The 21,892-nt window shown below is 39.0% G+C and overlaps 1 protein-coding gene across 1 annotated transcript in view; it reads left to right on the top strand.

Moving 5' to 3' along the window:
• Positions 1 to 21,892, top strand: part of COL14A1 (collagen type XIV alpha 1 chain) — a gene marked incomplete at both ends in the record, with an annotated part of 124,128 nt that overhangs the window by 63,697 nt on the left and 38,539 nt on the right. The window contains 14 exons of the mRNA XM_082318663.1: positions 95 to 217; positions 1,629 to 1,778; positions 2,440 to 2,556; positions 4,413 to 4,559; positions 6,844 to 6,918; positions 8,276 to 8,415; positions 10,940 to 11,063; positions 12,099 to 12,242; positions 14,262 to 14,426; positions 15,924 to 15,962; positions 16,180 to 16,318; positions 18,598 to 18,740; positions 19,675 to 19,784; positions 21,446 to 21,604. Coding sequence (XP_082174789.1) covers positions 95 to 217; positions 1,629 to 1,778; positions 2,440 to 2,556; positions 4,413 to 4,559; positions 6,844 to 6,918; positions 8,276 to 8,415; positions 10,940 to 11,063; positions 12,099 to 12,242; positions 14,262 to 14,426; positions 15,924 to 15,962; positions 16,180 to 16,318; positions 18,598 to 18,740; positions 19,675 to 19,784; positions 21,446 to 21,604 — 1,775 coding nt within the window. The remainder of the gene's footprint in view (positions 1 to 94; positions 218 to 1,628; positions 1,779 to 2,439; positions 2,557 to 4,412; positions 4,560 to 6,843; positions 6,919 to 8,275; positions 8,416 to 10,939; positions 11,064 to 12,098; positions 12,243 to 14,261; positions 14,427 to 15,923; positions 15,963 to 16,179; positions 16,319 to 18,597; positions 18,741 to 19,674; positions 19,785 to 21,445; positions 21,605 to 21,892) is intronic.

Here is a 21,892-nt window from a genome sequence, read left to right as displayed (position 1 = left end):
TGGGTATCGCACTATTTTCATGTGCATGTCTTGAGTTTTATGCATGTCCTTGTATGAGATAAACTTGTAAAAGCTCAGTTTGGTTTCCTTTTAGTACCCCTGTCTGCTCCTAGAAATTTACGTGTCTCAGATGAATGGTACAACAGATTGCGTATCAGTTGGGATGCCCCGCCATCACCAACAATGGGTTACAGGATTGTCTACAAACCTATCAACAGTGAGTTTTTAAACTGGGGGTTTTTTTGTCATTTGTTTTTGACTGTACAGTGTCTTAACATCATCTTTTTTCTGAATTTTGTACTTAAATCTAACAGTTGCAGTTACAGCCTTGAAAGTACTATTTGCTTATGTGTCTCAGGTTTTGAATATGAAAGTTTCATAGTCACAGAATGATGCAGGTTGGAAGGGATCTCTGGAGATCATCTGGTCCAACTCCCTGATCAAAACAGGGCCAGCCTGGAACAGGTTTCGCTGGACCTTGTTCAGCTGAGTTTGTAATACCTCCAAGGATGGAGATTTCAAAACCTCTCTAGGCATCTGTTCCAGCTTTTGACTACCCTCACCGTGAAATCATCTTTCCTAATATCTAATTAAAACTTCCCATGTTGCAAATTTTGTCTTATTTTCTCTTACCATCATCCTGTTTGCCTCAGAAGCGATTCTGTCTGTCTTCTCTACACTCCCCCCCCCCCCCCCCCCATTAGGTAGGTGTAGGCAGCGGTAAGATTTCTCCTTAGACTTCCCATCTTAAGACTCATGAAATGCAACTCTTTCAGTCTGTTCTTTTATGTCGCTTTACCATGACTCTTTCTATTTATTTCAGAGACTACCTTTGCTCGCTTCCTGTTCCTCTCTTCTGTGTTCTCCTGTTCTTCAACTTCCTTCCCCTCACAATACAAACAAAGTTTGAGTTTCCTTGACTTTTACTCCCGCTCTACACATTCCAAATACTGGACATTTTATTCATTGCCCATTTTGTCCGTGCTGCATCCTTTGCCCACCTGCTCATTGCAGCTAAACAAGGCAAATTTCTTTAGAAAAACATGTTCCTCTATTGAGAGTGAAACACAAATGTGTGACCATTAAGGGACTAAAATACTGTTCAAAGACAATACTGTTGCCTGGTTTCTGAAATCTATCCAGAACAACTAAGAGAGGTGACAAAGGAGCTGTTTGCAGTTCTGATTTGGGAGTTTTATTCTTTTCTATTTTCATTATCATTTTTGCACAGTGTTAAATAATGCTGTTGTATAAGAAGCCCTTAGGGACTGTATTGCTGGCTGGCATCTGCTGTCCCCCCCGTTGGTCCTGGCACACTATCAAACTGAAGAGATCTTTGGCTGCCTATTTAGGGCAGTAGTAAGTCACTCAAGCAGAACAAAAGGGTCTTAAAAGATGCCAGTGTCTAGCCCTGCCCTAATGAATCCCACTGCTGAATTTCCCAAGCGTGTTGTGGCTTCTATCCATGCAAGGACTGAGCAGAGTGTCTTTGGTTTTGTGTATGGTAAAAAAAAAAAGGCAAAAACTTTAGGAGCACATGTAATGTTGGATGTGTCTTAAGATTTGTTTTAATTACCTGCTAATTCAATGGATGAAAATGATTTTCTAATTTATTTTGTTTTTTGCAGTTCCTGGTCCTGCGTTGGAGACCTTTGTAGGGGATGATATCAATACTATTCTCATTCTAAATCTCTTCAGTGGAACAGAGTACAGTGTTAAAGTATTTGCTTCATACTCAACAGGCTTCAGTGATGCCCTAACAGGCGTAGCCAAAACCTGTAAGAATGATTTCATGCTGTTCAGATCTCTACAGGCTGTTTTTCGCTATAACTATGGCTTTGTGCAGCTCCCTGAATAAATTTTCACGAGGAAGACTTTCTCAGTTGTGTGCAAATTGTTTTCCTGAAATGAAAGTCTCTTTTTTTTATCAAGACTATATCAGACACTAAAATAATCTGCTGGACGTTAGCAAGACAGAGGTCATAAAGCAGATGTTGTTATTTATCAGCCAAACGTATTTGCCTGGTAGTAAATATAAATCTCCTTAATGGAAGGTCTATTTAGTCTTTTTTTTCTAGCTCCATATATATAATATGATTTAGTCTTTATTTATCTAAAGCTCAATTTTAAATTAGATTTGGACGGAAATATTGCTGTTACAATGATATTTTTATACTTATTTGTAGTAACTGAATTTTTAGCAGCGTTCGTTATTTAGTCTTAACTAAATTGACCTAAGTTCCAAACTTTTGGTCTAAAGATTCACTTTTTTTTTTTTCCTTCCTGTTTTGAATTTTCTTGACATCATTTTTTAAGCAGCTTTTGAAATTATTTGTTAAAAATGAATTGGCACAAGTGTTTCACTATGATTCTTTTGTCATTTTTTCTTGTATGTCATATTAGAGGTGTAAATCTAATTTTTTGTTATTTAATTTTCAGTGTACCTGGGTGTGACAGATTTGGATTCCTATCAAGTCCGCATGACTAGTCTCTGTGCTCAGTGGCAGCTTCACAGACATGCTACTGCATATAGGGTAGTTATAGAATCGCTTGTGGGTAAGTTACTAAATCATTCAATATGCAGCTACAGCCTAACCCAGAGAATTGAATTGTATAAGTTAAGAAATTGTATGCAGTTGGACCTGTAGACTGACTCCTGAAATACTGGAAATGATGGACAGAAGAGAGTTGTGTACACACTGGAAGTTTCAGGAGTAGAAGTAGCATTCCTGTCCTTTTATATCAAACAAATGTTGATAATTTGTCCTTTTCATGGGAGGGAGTTTTGTCTATCAGTAGAAGGTAGGCGCTACCTGAGTTTTTCCACTGGTGTGAGGCACAGAAGATGGATAAAGGATGAACTGAATACATCTGAGATTGCAAATAAACCACCAGTGATAACTCTGTAGAATTAGGATGGACATGAGGGTAGAAGGGTAGGGAAAGCTGTGGTTGAATCCAGACCATGCTCACAGGATCAGAACAGCATCCAGTTTTGTCTGTTCTCATTCTGTTGATTGTTAATTATAGCTTGTAGTATTGTTACTCATCTGGATAAACATGAGATGTTTTTATGTGGAAACACATGGTGTCTTGATGCTTTTAGTACTGACTGTGTAGAAGGTGAACTACAGCCTCTTCCATGTTGCTGATTCTCAGGTGTAGCCCAAAGAGGTTATGAAGAAGTCACTATTTGTGCAGACTAACTCTCTTATCCCCAGTAGGCAGCAGTGATCTTTTGAATGGTGACAAATTAAAAGCTTGGATAACTTGAGAGAAGTGCAGTTAATAACATTTAATGGGACCTATCAAAGGTATCATGAAAAATAATACTAATTTGGTTGCAAAAAAGTAATGACCTTTCTGTCGAATGGCAAATGGATGGTGATACAGTTTATTTGAAGCCCTGGAATACAGACAAGATGTTCAGAAAGCAGAGATCTTGGCTGGCACAAGACAGCACAGATTTCCTTCTCATCTGGGAGCTAGCCAACATTCTGCTTTCATCATATAGAACTGCCAGAATTGTTTTAACTGAGCCAAGAGTCTGAATGTGAGCAGAAGAGCTAAAGTGTGAACAATTGCTTCTTATTAACATCTATCATGAAGAGTTTTGATTGTCAGATTGGGTGTGTGTCTCGTTCAGGCAGTGATTCATTATTTTTATACTCATGTAACACCTCCTGATAAGCATCAGGTGTTTTTTCCTTGGCAGTGAATGACTGTTTGGCATTTTTTGTTGATACTCTGTAAAATGTGAGATTAGTTGCTTGTATTTCACTTCTTTCTGCTACAGATTATGAATTGTGCTGAAGGTTTTATTATTATTATTAAAATATGCCTTACGCTGTTTCTAGTACCTGGCCTTTTCCATTGTTGACATGTTTTCCAATTCAGAATTTAGCAGAATTAATTTCGGAACCCTGTAAATACGATTTCTTAACCAACTTGTTAAGTGGTTACTAGTGGAAGCTGGAATACAATATCTAGTTCAGTCTCTCTTGCAATTATGAAGCACATCACAGAGAACCAGAGGCATAGACAGAGGATGCCGTAGAATTACATAATGAAACAATTCCTCATTAGACTCTGATAATTTAGGACCAGATCCAAAGCCCACTGATGACAGTGTTAGTGATTTTTATTAACTTCAGTGCGTGGGGTGAAAATCATCTTTTTTCCTGGAGATGTCTGACACATTCCTCAGCTCCTACTTAATATGAAGGATGAAATGTTACAGAGACCTCAGCACAGAGGTGAATTTCCAGAAATAAGGCAACATGCAGTTTATTAATTTATGTCAACCACTTGTCCTTCATCTGCTGTCATGTCCCCTTCTTGTTTCAGACTTAAATTACATTATTGAATACACTAGTAAAGAAATGTTTTGATGGTTTCTTTTATAATTCCAGATGGGAAAAAGCGAGAAGTAAATCTTGGTGGAGGAACGCCTAGACATTGTTTCTTTGAGCTGATGCCTGGAACTGAATATAAAATCAGTGTTCATACACAGCTTCAGGAGATAGAGGGCCCTGCTGTAAGCATCATGGAGACAACATGTGAGTAAAATAGATCAGAGTTCAGCCAGCAGCGATATTTGATTCCTTCTCGTGTTTTGCCCTTTGCCGACAGATGTGCTATTCCTATGCAGTTTCCTTTAGCTGAGTTTTTAGGTTTTCAACCACATTGCGAATCCTCCACAGAGGTGCAGGATTCTTACACCACTGCTGTGTATTACTTGTGAAGTCATATTCACCTACTGTATTGGACTTCCTAATGAGAATGAAACGGGGAGGATAGTTTAGCTTTCTTCATAAAAAGTCCCACCAGGGGATACTCTGAAAAATCTATGACTTTGGGGGGAAAAAAAAAATCCAGAAAAATGACGCAGAGAAACATAGAAAGTTTTGTATCCTGCAGCTCTTGTTATCTAGTAAAATTTCACCAGTGTCTGAGTAATTTACAGTTAAATGGGACCTTGATACCCAATCTACTTATGTATTTTAAAGCACACCATCCAACCAACCTTTTTATTATTATTCTCAGTAACACAAGACAGGCAAAAAAAGCCCTCACAGCTGTTTATGAAGGCAATATCCTGCTCTCATGAGTTCAAAATACGGCAAAACAACATACAGGATGAACAGAGTGAATATTTTAACGTTATCTTTCTTTCTTCATGCCCAGTTTCAATCACAGTGATACCCTTCTTCTCATACTATATTTACTGTACACCACAATGCTGTTACCCTTCTCTCAGGGTAGATAATAATTTTCCTGTTCAAGTGAACCCTCCCACACTTATGGTTTCACATAGGAAAAACTTGCACAGGTGCATGACTCCACTTCTCAGTTGTCCAGGGCTCATTCTCAGAGCAGTGAGGAACAATCTAAGCTTCTCCTCCTTTTTGGAGGAATGCATTTTGTGTGCTCTGCAGTTCAGGGAGTTAGGAGACATATGGAAGAACACACCTTGGCCTACATGTCCATTTGAGAAAGATGGTTTGTGATGCAGACAAATTACTGTATCACCTCAGAAGAAAACACTCTTCAGGGTGACCTGTACCTCTCTGGTGCTTAGAGAGCAGCCTTTCAAGTCACCTTACTGCAGTTGTGACCCTTTCGAAATGGGTATGGTCCTGGTCCGACTGTGGCCATGGAGGTCCTGGGCTTCAGTTTCTTGTAGATGTTTCAGAGTCTTGGCCCTTTCACTTGTTGAAGCCAATGGGAAAACCCACATCAGTTGCAGTGGGAGTCAACTTGGATGTGGACATGAGGCTTGTAATGAATCCTGTTTGCACTAATCTTTCCCAAAGATAGGTGCCTTTTGTCATATCTAAGTCTATCCATTGTCTATAAATGTAACACATATTATAGCAAATAACAAGTAGAGTCTTTCTTGAAGGAGTGATGTTCTGTCACCCATGGCTTCTTATGCTGATTGCATTGAAAAAAAATTGGAAAAAATGCCCTTGAACGAAAGCAGAAGCTTTTTCTCAGATACAGGTGTGGAAGTCAACACATGTGCATGTTATCTCTCAGAATTCAGCCAAGACTGTACTGAAAGGCACTAAATACAGCTCTTGCTTTCAGCAAAGCTGTCAGTCAGTGATCATGTATTCAGCTAGGTTTCTGGGAGGTTGTCATTCCAAACCTTATTTTCAGGAGAAGGATGAGATACTTTTCAGAAACTATATAGTAACCTTAGTAGAAGTTGCTGCGGGCAACAATGCCACAGTGCTGTAGAGCTGTGGTCGGGACTGCATTTCTAGCTGGAAACGTAACAAGGTGTCTGCCACCGAATTCAGGAAAATCTTCATCAGGGCAGGCTGTGATTTGCTCTGAGTGCAGGCACTGGCTTGCTTTTGCACTGTCTTTTTGTATTTTGGATTGCAGGACTAATATCTTCTTCCTTCCAGGGTGGGTAGAGACCTACTTTCTGTGACTAAGGACTAGTTCTGGTCAGAAAAGAAAGGGACACTGACCTTTTACAAAATGAATTATGGATACTAGGTCACGAATAGGGCTGCCACATGGTCTACTACGCTGGGGAAACCCAAAAAGAGGCAGTTCCAGTAGTAGTTCAGTTGTACCATTGTTATCATTCACACTGAAATGCAGCCATTAATTGCTCTGTAATAGTACTATCCTTTTTCAGGTGGTCAATAGAGGAGGACATTACATGCACACACTCACCTACATTTCTCTCCAATTGCATGACTAGTTGATTAGAGACAATGAATTTTAAATGTGGACATGAGTAGAAAAATGCTGTGTTTAATATAGATAAAGTATATTGGGCTTTTAAACATTTTTTTAATATTTCTTCCTTTTATTCTCCAGTACCATTTCCAACTCAACCGCCAACAACACCTTCAACACCACCTCCACCACCTACAATCCCTCCTGCAAAAGAGGGTAAGTGCTGCATGTGTGGGTTTCTAATAATTTTAAGGTGTTGATGCAATGTTTTTCTGCTTCTGACACTATTTTAGACCTGTGGGGATCAGATTTCAAAATGCATTTGCTACAGCAACACTGTTAAGGCAGCTGGCTTAACTTTAATGAGCCAAAAATCTGACATCATTGTTGTATTGTTGAAATTTGCAGAAAGGAGGGTTAGTATGTGTGAGATTTTCTTTTTCCAGAACTCCTAAACCATACATATTTTGCAACTGAAGCAGACATCCTAGGGTTATTAAAGTTCTAAAGCAGCATGATTTTTAAAAATAGGTCTGCTTTAGGTTATGAGAAAAGTGTTGGCCATGTTCAGTCTCTTCTCTCTTTAAATGTAGACTTCCTTCTATTTATCATTTGAACATGTAGTGTTTTGTACAGAGTCACATAAATATTTCTGTGAGGGGAGCATTATTGTTGGAGACTGAGGGTCAAATCTGTCAGCTTGAAGTCAGTGGACCAAACCGACATATAGTAATTGAGAATTTAATCCATAAATGCAGAAAAAAAAGACCTTGTGTGTGTGTTTTAGAGCTGCATAGCAGCAGATTTTTTTTTTTTTAAATCCAAGGAGTAATCAGCAGAAAATGAGAAATATGGGTACATATCTTCCTGTCCCATTCTCTGGATTTAGATGAACATTTTTCTTCAAGATGAAATATGTTGAAAAACCTAAGTTTGCTTTGAGACTGACTGTTTCTGACTCCAAGCAATAGACTTGGATTCTGTAGAGTGTTGAAGGCTCCCAGTTCCCATGAAAGAGAGAGCAATTTGTGTGAGCAGATGCACAGCTCTGCAGGCCATTTTGCATAAGAACATGCTGGAATAAGATGAGATGGGGGAAACCTGCGTTGCTCCTAAATAGCACAGTTAAAGGGGTGCACATTGGGCACTACAGAGCTTAGGGTAACTTTTTGAATGGACTAGTTTCCCACTGGGAACCTCCACAGTCGAAATTCTCTCATCTTGCTTACTGTGTCATACTAGGAGTCTAGGATTGTATAAGTTCATGTGTGACTTTACTTAACAACCTAAATAAAAAAAAAAAATGGTTAGCCAGATTTTAAATAACCATTATAACCTTGAAGGGCATTCTGTGATAGGATCTGTCAGTGCAGACCATTCACCCCTTGCAGAGCTCAGTTGGTTCTACACCTGCACTGAAGTCAATGCCAGCAGGTCTGTTTGCTAAAGCATTATTAACTACCATTAAACAAGGGCTTTTCATGACAGTTGCATTTTCTTAAGTGATTTATGAGATTTCATGAGGAGCTGAGACATTGCTCTAATTCCAAAATACTTGCTTTTCTTTTCTCAGTGTGCAAAGCAGCCAAAGCTGACCTAGCGTTCCTGGTGGATGGGTCATGGAGTATTGGAGATGACAATTTCAATAAAATAATTAGCTTTCTCTATAGCACTGTTGGAGCTTTGGATAAGATTGGTCCTGATGGAACGCAGGTAATCAACACGTAGAGAGACGGAGGACACGTGGACTTGACAGGGTGTTTTAGACTAGCACCAGAAGTGAAATGAATCAAAAAGTAATTGACATAATTTCACAGTTCTTTTAAAAATATAAACTGCTTTAGGACAGCATTTTTTTTCAGTATATTCTTTTATACACACCATATGGTGAATATGCCGTGCAGCTGCTCAGGGAAGGTTTCGCTCGCCGATGGTCCGTGAATAAGCAGCACGGGAAGCTGCGCACTGATGCTCACTGGGGCCATGGTGCCCAGCTGCCCGAAGGGTAAGGGCAGCCACTAATTCGCCTCCCCAGCCTGGCTTTGACCTGCTAAGATCTGCAAGTGTGCACAGCCCTGGGAGGTCAGCAATGCCTGGCCCTTCCTAAAAGCCCCCAATGGGGAGGGGCTCCCCGGCTCTCACCGCAGCTGGCTCCTGGCTCTGCTGCTTGGCTGGAGGCTGCAGGTGAACCAAGCTGGGCCCGGGGGCTCGTCCTCACCTGTGTCATGCCTCTGCTGTGCATGGAGGCCCTCAGCCGCCCGCGCTGGCTCTGTGTCACCTTCAGCAGTGCCAAATGCAGGCAGTGAGTGAAGGAAAGGTGTGATGAGAAGGTGCTGCCCCCCCGGCTGCCCTCCTGCCAGCCGACACGGCGGGTGCGTTTGTGGGGCTCTCCAGGGTGGGGTGCCCTGGTCGAGGCCCTGTACAGCACAACATGGGAGCATGTGCTTCTCTTTAAGCATATGAGCAATTCCACCTGCAATCACATGCTTAAAGTTAAACCACATGTTTAAGTGGTTTAAGGCTTAACACGTTAAGTGTGCCAACAGTGTGCCCAGGTGGTCAAGAGGGCCAATGGCATCCTGGCTTGTATCAGGAATAGTGTGGCCAGCAGGACCAGGGAGGTGATAGTGCCCCTGTACTCGGCACTGGTGAGGGCGCCCCTCGAGTCCTGTGTTCAGTTTTGGGCCCCTCACTACAAGAAGGACATGGAGGTGCTGGAGCGTGTCCAGAGAAGGGCAACGAAGCTGGTGAAGGGTCTGGAGCACAAGTCTTATGGGGAGCGGCTGAGGGAGCTGGGGTTGTTTAGCCTGGAGAAGAGGAGGCTGAGGGGAGACCTTATCGCTCTCTACAACTACCTGAAAGGTGGTTGTAGTGAGGTGGGGGTCGGTCTCCTCTCCCAAGTAACAAGTGATAGGACAAGAGGAAGCGGCCTCAAGCTGTGCCAGGGGAGGTTTAGGTTGGATATTAGGAAAAACTTCTTCACTGAAGGAGTAGTCAGGCACTGGAAGAGGCTGCCCAGGGAAGTGGTTGAGTCCCCATCCCTGGAGGTATTTAAAAGACGTGTAGATGTGGTGCTTGGGGACATGGTTTAGTGGTAGACTTGGCAGTGCTAGGTTAAGGGTTGGACTTGATGATCTTAAAGGTCCTTTCCAACCTAAATGATTCTATGATTCTATAAATTAATGATATGAATTTTGCTAGCGTGAAGGCTAAGTATCATTTCAGTCTCCTGTAATCATTCTAATGAGATTTAAGTTGTGTTAATGTTTTTGGTATTGGTACTCACTGTGGTGTTTATTTCTAAATAAGCTAAAAATGGCATCGATAAGGAAAATTAAAGGTTCATTTATTTAAAATCACGTGCTCTACAGAATCTACAGTGCTTGAAATAAAATACAGTATTTACAATGATTGTTCTATTTATGTATTTGTTTAGAGAGATGCTTGAATCTGCTCCAGAAAAGATTATTGGCAAATATATTACTCTTTTAAGTGTTACCAGTATAATGTGCAGTTTGGGATAGCATTAAAAATTATTTTTAACTTGTCCAAACCCTGAAGAATGCTCAGTTTTTACTGTTTCTTGCTGTACAGCTATTTTCCCAGAATATAGTCCATGGTGTTTCAGAAACTTATGCACAAGCTTAGGCTTAAGCATGTGAATAGCTCCTGTCAAATCAGCAACATCACTTACAGAATATGAAGTTCAATATATGTTTTGTGAGTTGTAGGGGTTTAGTGTATAGTATTGAAATACAGGGTCTGGATTCATGTAGCATCATATTTGGGAGGGGCGATATTTCAGAATATGTTCTCGCATCTTTCTATTACTTGCTTCAGTATTGCTCCCTAACTGAAGTTACTTATGCTAGCTATTAATTCCTGGAGACCTGAATAAAGTCCTTGCAGTTCTGTGTATGAGTAACTGTACACGTGTGAGCAGCTGTAACTAGGATTTTGCTTTTGGGCTCAATTCAGAGTGCTTTTGCCAAAGTGGGTATTACTTTTCTCATCCTGTTTGCTGCAGAATGAAACCAGAAAGTGTTAGGTTGCTGCAGAGAGTAAAATTAAACTTTATTTAGTGAAAGCTTCTTCAGGAGAAAAAAAATTCTGGCTTCAATTTAAGGATGAAGCAAAGTTACAGGATAAATCCTTTTTTTAAATGCGCTGATTCACTTACTTTTTGCTTATACACTGGGTGGTGCTTTAGTAGTGAACACATCTTCTGTGTGCACAGGTGGCAATAATTCAGTTCAGTGATGATCCCAGGACAGAATTTAAACTGAATGCATACAAAACAAAAGAGACTCTTCTTGAAGCTATTCAGCAAATAGCCTACAAAGGAGGAAATACAAAAACAGGTGAGAAAGGTCATGATTACGATGCAGATTTTCTCCCTCTTACTCTCTAGTATTTCTTTCCCATTTGCTAAGTGGTTTAATGTATCAGTGCAAAACCAGAGAGAACATGATGTCTCCACACTGGAGGTGAAAGGTTGGGCTTTGAAGTTAGAAAGTCTTCGTAATCTGCAGTTTACACCCTTCACCCCCTACTGCTGGGTATTCACCCCTCTGACCAACAGTGATGTCAAGGACCAGGGAGGAAGGGAGAGAGGCAGCTAGGCAGAAGGGAATGACTTTGGGGATTGTGGAAGGTGGAATGAAATACGAAATCAGCTTGGCAAGTGGGAAAGGGGGAGGGGAGAGAAGGTGGGAGGGAGCTTGCAGAGCATGTAGAAAACAGTGGACAGAGTGGAGGGTCTGTTTGGTAATAAGCCAGGACAGTTAAGCCTCAGTGGTATGTTTAAGACCGGGCTGGGGGACGATGTCTGTTAACTGAACGTAGTTACATTTTAATTAATCCCTTAAGATAGCTCTCTGATGTGAAGAAATTAAAGATAAGTGCTGAAAGGGTTAAAATCTGTTTTAGTTGGAAACCGTATGTTTTATCATTCTCAGACTGCATAGAAATTTCTTGCAGCCGTTGCATTGCATCCAATCTCAGTAGTATCAAAATAACACGTTTTCCATTTACTCAAGAAAATGCACAATGGCATTTTCAGTTGTTACCTGGACTGTGCCCTACAATCCAGTAAGGGAAGATTTTTGTTATCTTTAACCTACACAGAATAGCCTTTCCCACACATGCCATGTTCTTGAATTTCACCTTCTGGATTGAAGAAACAAATGGCTGAAGCCATCAAATTTTCAAAGGCTAGGGTCAAAATTAAACTTTTCTAAATCTCTGTTTTAATAACTATAGAATTCACTAATTTACAGACTACTCAGGACCTAACGGATTTCTCTTTTTATCGATGTCTAACATGATATGAGAAGCCAATAGAAATTGGATCTATGTCACAGTGAAAGTACGTTGTCGATTTTTTTCTGTTTCAGGCAAAGCCATTAAACATGCAAGAGAAGTCTTGTTTACGGGAGAGGCAGGCATGAGAAGGGGCATTCCAAAGGTTTTGGTTGTCATTACTGATGGGCGATCACAGGATGATGTGAACAAAGTCTCCAGAGAAATGCAACTAGATGGTAAAATGCGTAATTTTAAGAACTATTCACATTTTCCTTTTTCTTATTAATTACAACTACATAAGTGTGGGCATGAGATAACGGTGACATTTGCTCCAGGAAGATTTCCAAGTTTAAAGAAAACAGACAGCAAATGCTGAGAAACTCAGAATATCACTAGGATATGGTTAGATTCTGGATTTTTTTTTTTTTTTTTTTTTTTTTTGTGATTAATGCTATTTTTTATTTTGGTGGCAGTGCTAAAATCATGTAGTAGTCAATGGAATTGCTCCCATGATGAAGAATTTAGAGGACATGATCCTGAGAATCTGGACTGTCATCTATGAAGTATAGTCTTATGGTTACCAGCAAACCGAACTGCTTTGTGTTCTATACAAGAGGTCCTTTGAAAATTCTTTCATATGTTCTTTTACTGGTTCTGATCTGCTCTCATGTTACACTAATTACCTTTAGGAATTTTTTTTTTTAAACCACCAATTTTAGAGCTTTAAGCCTCCACAGTGTTGTGAGTCTAAGCATAAGAACTGGATTAGTTGTTGTAGAAATGTCTGATACTGAGGTTTGTATCAAAACCCAAAGGGCACAGTGTGCCATGTGGAACAAAACTAAAGGATGGAAGAAAAAAGCTATCCTTTTAATGTGAGGAGATCTAAGAAGAAATTACATTTGCGCTTTTTTATTTGCCTTTAAACTTTGGCAGCTATGAAGTTACCAATGTATATTACTGATTCCTGAAACCCAATGCAATTGTTGAGCTTGGCTGCCTGCTTGTATTGTTGCTAGATGCTGAGTGCAATGCCTTCATAAATAAAATCATATCACAAAATAGTAGAGCATGCATAACTTGTTTTAAGTGGCAATCAAGAAAATCCCATATTTGTGATTAAATTGGAGTATATGTCTAAGAGGAACAAAAAATGTTCAACTGTCAGGTAAGACTTGCAGTTGCCTTATTAACCATTAGACTGACAACAGCCTCGAGAGGAGACGGCATACAGTGGGGGCTCAGTTGCTGACACAAGGGATGTGTCACCTTGGACAAATGTCTTCCTCTTTCCCGTTCCCTTTTGTGCGTGCTGTATGCTTAGGCTGCAGATAGGTTGGAGCAGGTACTGACTTGCATCTGCTAGAGACTGGCATGAAGAGATGCTGATCTTGGATGAGACATGAAGATGTTGTTATACGTTAAGTCAAAGTTTTGTTATGCTAAAAGCTCCACAGAAGGTGATGAATGCCCTCGGGCCTCATTCAAACTTAAAGGCAGTATTGCTTGACTGGAGTAAATTTGGGACTGAGCCACGCAAGAACAGTATGTCCATTAACAATATTCAGCCTGATGTAGACAGGTTTTTTCTTTATCTTTTATGGAAAGGAAAATGTTGAAAAACTTCTGGCTAGTTTGCTGCTCCTCAAACATATAGGATACAATTCCCATTTCATGTAAATCTTTGAAGTCAGGCTCAAATTTTGAAATATATTAATGCAGAATATATAGAACTGATTCAACCAGTGCAGTTAAGTTGCTGATGAAGTGAGAATGCATTTATTTCAGCGTTTGCTCATGAGGCAGCAGTGGCTTGAAAACTCTGATTAATATACGGCACAGAAAAAAATCTGTAAAAGACCTACAGGAAATTAATTTCTGTGCTTTGTATTTATGATATACTTGATACATGGGTATTTTTGTGTGTAATACAGTATAGCATTAAATTAGAAAAGCATTTAAACATATGCTAAATCTTTAAACTACTGAGTAGTCTTATATGTCTTCAAGAAAACACTTAAGCTTTAACTTTAATTAACTGATTAAGCATAAATAGCCAAAAGAAATACCTCACAGAGAATGTATTACCTTTATTTTAGATTACACACATGAATTTTCTTGTGTTGTTGGATAATAATAAAATTTCCACCTTTGTATTTAATCAGGAAAGGAGCCAGTGCAAATACAGTTGTGTTCATATTGTATTTCTACTCTCTAATGAATGACTCACAAGAGTGCTCTTTTTTCTTTTACAGGTTTCAGCTTTTTTGCTATTGGAGTAGCTGATGCTGACTATTCAGAGTTAGTTAATATTGGCAGCAAGCCCAGTGAAAGACATGTCTTCTTTGTGGATGACTTTGATGCCTTTGCAAAGATTGAAGATGAGCTGATCACTTTTGTTTGTGAAACTGCATCAGCAAGTTAGCCATTTTGACTTATACTTGCTTCTAAAATAAGTGCTAAATACTGGGGGGTTTGTAACTATTAATTTTCTATTAAGAGGTATTCTTAATCTTTTTAACTTAATTTACTGCAGATATTATAACTCTGATGTTATTTTCATAAAAGATGAAGGAAATGAAGCTGTTGTGACTTCAAAATAATTAATGGTTCCTTGCTATAAACCCAGAATACAGCCATTAGTTGTCAAAAGCTTATTTAAGATGTGAAACATTGTTAATGGTTCAGAATTTAGTCATAAAAAGTTAATTATATTTTATTTTCTAGGCTACTTTAACCGTCTTTAAGCTACATTCATTATTACTCAAATCACATGGTTAATTTATTAATGGAGAACTAATCATTAATGTTTGTATTGTCAGAGAAAGTAGAAGAGTTGTAGCCTAAGGAAAAGCTTAAAACATGCCCAAACTCTTTGAAATCTGTGAAAATACCACACTTCAGACTCTTTACGAAAATGAAAGGAAAGACATTCTGGAACAACACCTAATGGTTAGAGGTCAATAATTCACATGCTTTTAGGTGTGCACCCTCAGTATGTTTCCTTATATATAAGCCAGGGAGTAGGCAGTGTATAGCTGATGTAAATCATTTGTGATTGTAAGGAGTACTTGTGCATAGGACTATGGGTTATCATGGGACCATGAGTTATCAGAGCTGGTGAACATAAATACGTTGCTTGTGTCCCATCAATTCTTTGGTTTTGCCCATAAACTCTACTTTCAATGGTAGAGAGAATTTTTAATATTGAGAATGCTCAACAGTAGCATTTATTGGTCACTTGTGCTTGTATTCCAAAAGTGATCTCTGAATATGAGTATCCTGGGGTGCCATATTTCACACCCTGCCTCTAGGCTTATTGATTTCCCAGGGCACCTTTTCCGGAAGAGATTAGTGTGCTTTCTTCCCTGCCAGAAGAAAAATATAAACCAGATTTACAGCTATTTAAAATGTGTGCACACTACTTAAGGACTGCGTGCAATTCTGGTCTCCGTTGCTCATGAAAGCTATTGTGGAGTTTGAAAAGGTACAGCTAAAGTAATTGAACTTGAAATGGAGTTAGGCTGGAGAAGCTCACAAATGGAGAACGAGGGAGCACTTGGTTAAAACCCAGTATGAGACATACTTTTTTATGCAGCAGGCAGTGCATTTGTTGCCACAAGAGGTTGTGAAGGCAGGTTCATAGAAGGATTAGACAAATTCATGGACAACAGATCCATAAAAGGATATTATATGCAACACACAGGGAGGTACCCTTTAACATCTTTGCCACAACCCTTGTGGATCCTGAGGAGCATCAACTGAATGGAGTAGAAAGTGGCCAGGTTTCCATGCCCTTTCTAAACAGCAGCTCCTTTTGCTGCTGTTGGGGATAGAGTACTGGGCTGAGTGGATCATTGGTCTGACCCAGTGGGACACCTCTTGTATCCTTAAATATATCTTTCTTTCTTTTCCAGCCTGCCCATTGGTAGTTAAAGACGGCAACAATTTTGCAGGTACAGTATTTTTGCGTTAATTTTTGTTCCTGATTTATGGAATGATTTTCATTACCTGGTTTTCGCAGTATTAGGCAATAAATTTTCCTTTATGCTAACAGCTGTTAAACAGATGGTGATATGAGACTCTTTGATGCAACTGGCTTTGTCCTTTTTTTGTTTCCTGTAATGCGGTATTAATTTAAATTAATAGAATGTATATTTTGATACCTTCCAGGATTTAAAATGATGGAGATGTTTGGTTTGGTTGAAAAGGAGTTTTCAGCTGTGGAAGGAGTTTCAATGGAACCTGGTACCTTTAATGTTTACCCATGTTACAGACTGCACAAGGATGCCCTGGTATCCCAGCCTACCAAGTATGTATTAACATATAAATATTCATAACACACATGAAGATGATTGTCCAGTGCAGGCAATTATTCATTTCAGGGACCAGTATTTTCATGTCAGGAGAGCAGAAACGCTAGTGTGTGTCTACATTATACTAATGAATAGGAAGAGTGTTTGGTGTCCCGAGTCCTCAATTAGTTTCAGTCAAAAATAGCAGTTGTAGGTAAAAGTAGGTAAGCCCACTGGCTATTTTGGGTTTCCCACATGAGCCAGTTTCAGGCTTGTGCCAGTTTAGCACCTAACAATTTCATGCAGACATATGTTTGGGCAGATTCCAGTGTGTAGTACTTTGTGAAAGGTGCTTCTGGAATGCAGGTTGAAGTCTCATAGAGTGCAGCATGTCTTTGAAGCGGGGGTCAGAATGAGAACCTGCTGTAGCTGTTCTCAGTCACTTTTACTTCACTCTATGTCCATTCATTGATTACAAAGGAAGATTATCTCCTCATGCTGAAATGAGTTTGTGTGAACACCATCTAGTACCTTCCTGGGAGGCAGGACATAGTTCAGTCACAAGGACTGTGTCCTGGGAGAGATATGGAGGAGGTGATGAAGAAACCTTCCATCGAACTTTTACAGTCATTCCTCATTCTTCTATGAACAGTGTGTATGTTGTGTTTGGTTCCTCTCAGTCCAGTCCACCACTTTGTATTAAGTGGCACTAGAGAAAAGCAGTGGCCCTGCTGGATTAAACATGGGAAGATGTAACAAAAAGTATTCTTTACCTGAGATAAATAAGAAAGAAAAACAGTGGGAAATTACTTTTAAAGTTTATATTAGATGTCATCTCAGTCTTTTTGTGTGATTATCCTGTTGTGTCCCAGTTGGAGCTATACTTCTTGGAGCTGTTTCACATTCTCTGTGTTTAGTTTCCTCCGCGTCTAGATGGACTGAAATTTCCAGGGATTAGCATTTCTCACTGCTTTTTCCCTTTCTGCTTCTTTCTAATTGGATCTGCTGCATTTATATGCTCTTCTCGAGCTGCCACCCCAGCCCAATCTTACTGCTTCATTAGGCTTTCACTCCCTTTCATGGTTGAGAGAATACCTTTCTCTTGATGATCTACAGGTACGTCTCAATAATACCACTTGTTTTTGTCATCTCCTCTGTGCACTGAATGCCATTAATGTTATTCTCCTTTTTAAGCTCTGTATCCCCAAACCTTGTGTTTGCCCCACCCTGCTTATTGAATTTTCTTTCGTTCATTGTATAGCAGGCATACTGTAAGGCTTTTTTCTTATACCTATTGAGTTCCCTCGCTTTTTTCTCTGTGGGAAATGTGCAGTGTAACATCACGTTTGATCATCTACAGACACTGTGCAGAATATATTGATTACATATCACATTTAACTCCTTTTCCACCGTGATTCATATCTATACATCTTATATGTGCCAGAAACACTTTAGAAGGAATGAATCATAGTTGGGGAAAAAAAATTGATTGAATAACTTCTTCAGATCCCTTTACTATGATTTTAGGGAATCGGGCTAATTAACATTTTCAAAATACGGTCAGTCATTTCAAACACTTGACCAAATGTCCCACTTTGGGATTTGGCAATGAACGGTTAAATTATATTGGAACTACCAAATAACAAATTTTAGCAAATGGCATGAGATAACATACTTCTTCTATATCATAAACTTCCTCCTTCTTCTGCAAAAATTCTAGGAGAACAGATTGTATTTCTGTATGTGTGATCTGTTTTGACTTCACTTTCTTATATATTGGCTTTGAAATGTATAAACTACATTCCCTATAATTTATAAAGCTTCCTGTAACAGTCTCTGTCACTCCTAATTTTAATCCATTAGTAATGCTTTAATGACAAAGGACATGTCTATTGAGATTGGTCTTCCAAGCAACTTCTATTTTCATTGTCTGTTAAACCAGACAATAGTAAAGGTCTTGCAAGTGGCTACTGTTTTTTAAAAGCTTTTAATACAATTAATTTCAGCTTTACTTCAAATTGACCTCCGATTTGATCTTCAGATTAAAAAAAAAATTAATAGTTAAGGGCAATTTTGTAAATTTCAAGGGAAAAGATAAATTCTCCTTTCTTCATAAGTATTCTTTTGATAGTTATCAAGTTGGGTAGATTTTGCAAATGCTTATTCATATTAGTTCTCAGTCTTGATTTCCAGAGAAACATGCAGAGTAATAGAAAGCGCATTAAGTGAACAACTGGTGAGTAAATCACCAGATTTAATGTTTGTTTCAGTTTAAAAGACATTGTTTCTCTTACAGGTATTTGCATCCTGAAGGTCTCCCATCTGATTACACCATTACGTTTCTCTTTCGTATACTCCCCGACACACCTCAGGAGCCATTTGCTCTTTGGGAGATTTTAAATGAAGGATATGAACCACTGGTTGGAGTTATTTTAGATAGTATGTATTTTGTGTTTTATCAGTGACTTTAACTGTATGAATGATTCATTCTGTGTCTAGATTTATTATTGCCAATGTTCTAATCTGCTGCCAGAACAACTACCTGAATCTGGAAGGTGATAATCTCTAGTGGATGGTTTTTTCAGATGTAATTTAACTGAGTTTAATGTGGAGTTAGAGTTAAATTTTGAGTACACTGCTCTAAACTGAGAGGAATGATACTGAAATCCAAAGAGCTGTACTAGATGTAAATTGATGTGAGGGAGGTACTCATTCGCTTTTAAAATTTCCACTGCCCTGAATCTGGTTCTAATAGAATCTATCTTGATATATGCCAGTGGTACTGACAGTACAGTATACATGGAGGCAATGCAGTCTGGTGGAGAGCAGACTTAGAGCTAGAGACACAAACTCTTGATGACTCTCTTCATTTCCACTTGATTTGACTTCCACAACTGTAAAACAGGGTTTATAATTTAGAAAGTTTCCATATTTACTCTTGAAAAGGTGTAGATACTATGATAGCTGTTCTTCGTAGCTGCCAATTTTAAAAGAGATATATTAGTACTATCTTTCTGTCTTTCCTAGATTTTTAGATACGTCACCTTGAAATGGGTGGGAATTAGGCATTTAGTTAGCTTGTGGATCCGTGCCTCCTTTTATTGTCCAAGTCCCACAGAGAACTAGTGGGAGAGTAGGATCAGGTAGACGTGGGTGAGGTAGACTCCCAACTATTGGCCCGTCCTTCCTGCCGAACCAGGAAAGAGCATTTCCCTGAGATAACTTGTTATTTCTGGTAAACTTCGGTATATCACTTATGAATGTGTTTTACTGACATCTTTGGTCTTTATTAAACACAAAATTGACCCTTTCAAAGAATGTCTCAGGCCTTTTCTTCCTCTAACACAGAGCCCTTATTTTTATTCTCACACAGATGGTGGTAAAACTCTGACTTTCTTTAACTACGACTACAAAGGAGATTTTCAAACCGTGACTTTTGAAGGTCCTGAAATAAGGAAGATATTTTATGGGAGTTTTCATAAGGTTAGTAATGGTAATAGGAAAAAAAAAAAAAGCACTCTGAATAAAGTTTTGGGAATTTTTCATGTTTTGAAATCTTCTTTTATGTGGTCAACCGCTGCCAGAAGAAATGTATTTTGCATATTCAGAATCATCTACCAAACTGTCTTAAGTCTCTTTGCAATATTGAATTAACATTAAACAAACCATAGTTTTTACGATGAAGCTGATGTGTTCAATTTTCATCTCATGCTTTGTGCCTGTATTTTAGAGTTGAATAAAAATACTTGCCTTGAAAAGTAATTTAGAAATACATTGGCTTTTCCTTCTAAGGTTTGGATTGGCAATGTCACTCAAAACGAAAAGTCCAGCAAAAAAAATTATCCCTCTTTTGACCAGAGTTGTTATTTTTAAACATATTTTAAGGGCTATGCCATGTCGAACTTTTCTTGGCTGTTAGAGAACTCATAACATTCTTTCCGAAAGCAGATGAAGTAGTGCTGGGATTGTAGCACATATTTGTTGTGGAAGGTGCTTTTGTTGTTCACTTTTATTCCTGATGCTTGTAACTGTCCTAAACAAAAAAAGGAGACTGTGGATTGAGGGACAGTATTTACAGAGCTTCACTTTTCTGTACTTCCTGTTTAATCGACGGAGCGAGAAGGGGAAGGTAGCTCAGAGCTGGGGTCTAATTCTGACTCTTGAGTTGTGCTTTGGAGGAATACATGAGGCTTTAGCAAATTCTCCTCTTAAGCATTTTTCGGCATTTTGAATGATGATCCTTGCTATATATGTGTTTGAAAGGCACGGGAGACCAAATTCATAGCAGCTTTTCAGTTATTTAGCTCCAGCTGAGCCCAGAGCCAAGCAGCTACAGGACCCTTTTCTGGCATTCTCTCACCTTGGGCTCCGATCAACACGTCGTGCACTGGTATAGAGCAGATACTGCATTTCTACCAGCTCTTCATCAGGTCTCCCCTTCACCTCCCCGAACTGCTATTTTCTTTGCTTAACTGAGAGTTTGCTCATGAGAGGACGGTTGTGGCTAGGATTGTCCTCTCTGCTGGGAATGTCTTTGCTGCATTAGCGATGGACAGCAGAAGGGAGCAACTTTGTTATTGTGCTCTGCTTTTCTCTACTGTGTTTGATGTGATTTGATTTTTTTCAGCGTGAAAACTTCACTATGAAAGGTTTTGCTGTGTGCTTAATGTATAATTTACAGGCTAAATTTTACTGCTTATTTTTGGCTTTTGCAAGTAGCTATAAAGGATGTACTGGTGAAATCCAATGCTGTATAGCAGGATCATACAAGGCCGAGGAATTATTAGTGACCACATAAATCAAGGGTTCTTTGGGATCTGGGTGGTATATGAACATTGTGTAGAACTTTTGTCAGGGATAAATTATTTTCTTACTGAATAAATTATGTAAGATGCCAATTTGTAAGCAAATGTTCCATAAGCAGAAAAAATAAGCTAAATTAATTAAACAGATTAGAATCATAGAATAATTCAGGTTGGAAGGGACCTCTAGAGGTCTCCTAGATTATTTGCTATGGATTATTCTCCGAGTTTTGTTAGCAAACATGGAGTTAGGAGCTCATTTCAAAAAATGCCCCCTTTTCCTGGGATATTAGTATATCCTATGTGCTCCTTGTATGTTAAAGCGTCTTTTCTTTTGTCTAGTTGCATGTTGTTATCAGCAAGACTACGGCCAAAATAATTATTGACTGCAAGCAAGTAGGTGAGAAGACCATTAATGCAGCAGGGAATATTAGTTCTGATGGCATAGAAGTGCTGGGGAGAATGGTCAGATCCAGAGGACCAAGAGACAACTCTGCACCAGTGAGTAGAACAAGAACAATTCTTTAAACCATTTAAAATATCCTAAAAACAAGTATTTGGGATCTTTGAAGTTAGTTTTAAGTTGAAGCAGAGTGAACTGGTATATTGAAACAGTAAAGTTCCAGCATTTCAGAAATTCTGCAAAAGCCTGCAATAGTTCTCAACTTGCACAAAATCTATTTTTATTTAATCAATGAAATCACTAGATTATCATTGTTCAAATGTTATTCTCAAACACACATGTGAACACAGTCGATACACTCAGATATGATTTGTGTTCGAAACTTC

This window comes from Platalea leucorodia, assembly GCF_965183815.1.
Source record: "Platalea leucorodia genome assembly, chromosome: 1".
Taxonomy (NCBI): Eukaryota; Metazoa; Chordata; class Aves; order Pelecaniformes; family Threskiornithidae; genus Platalea; species Platalea leucorodia.
This window is presented reverse-complemented; position numbering and strand designations above follow the sequence as displayed.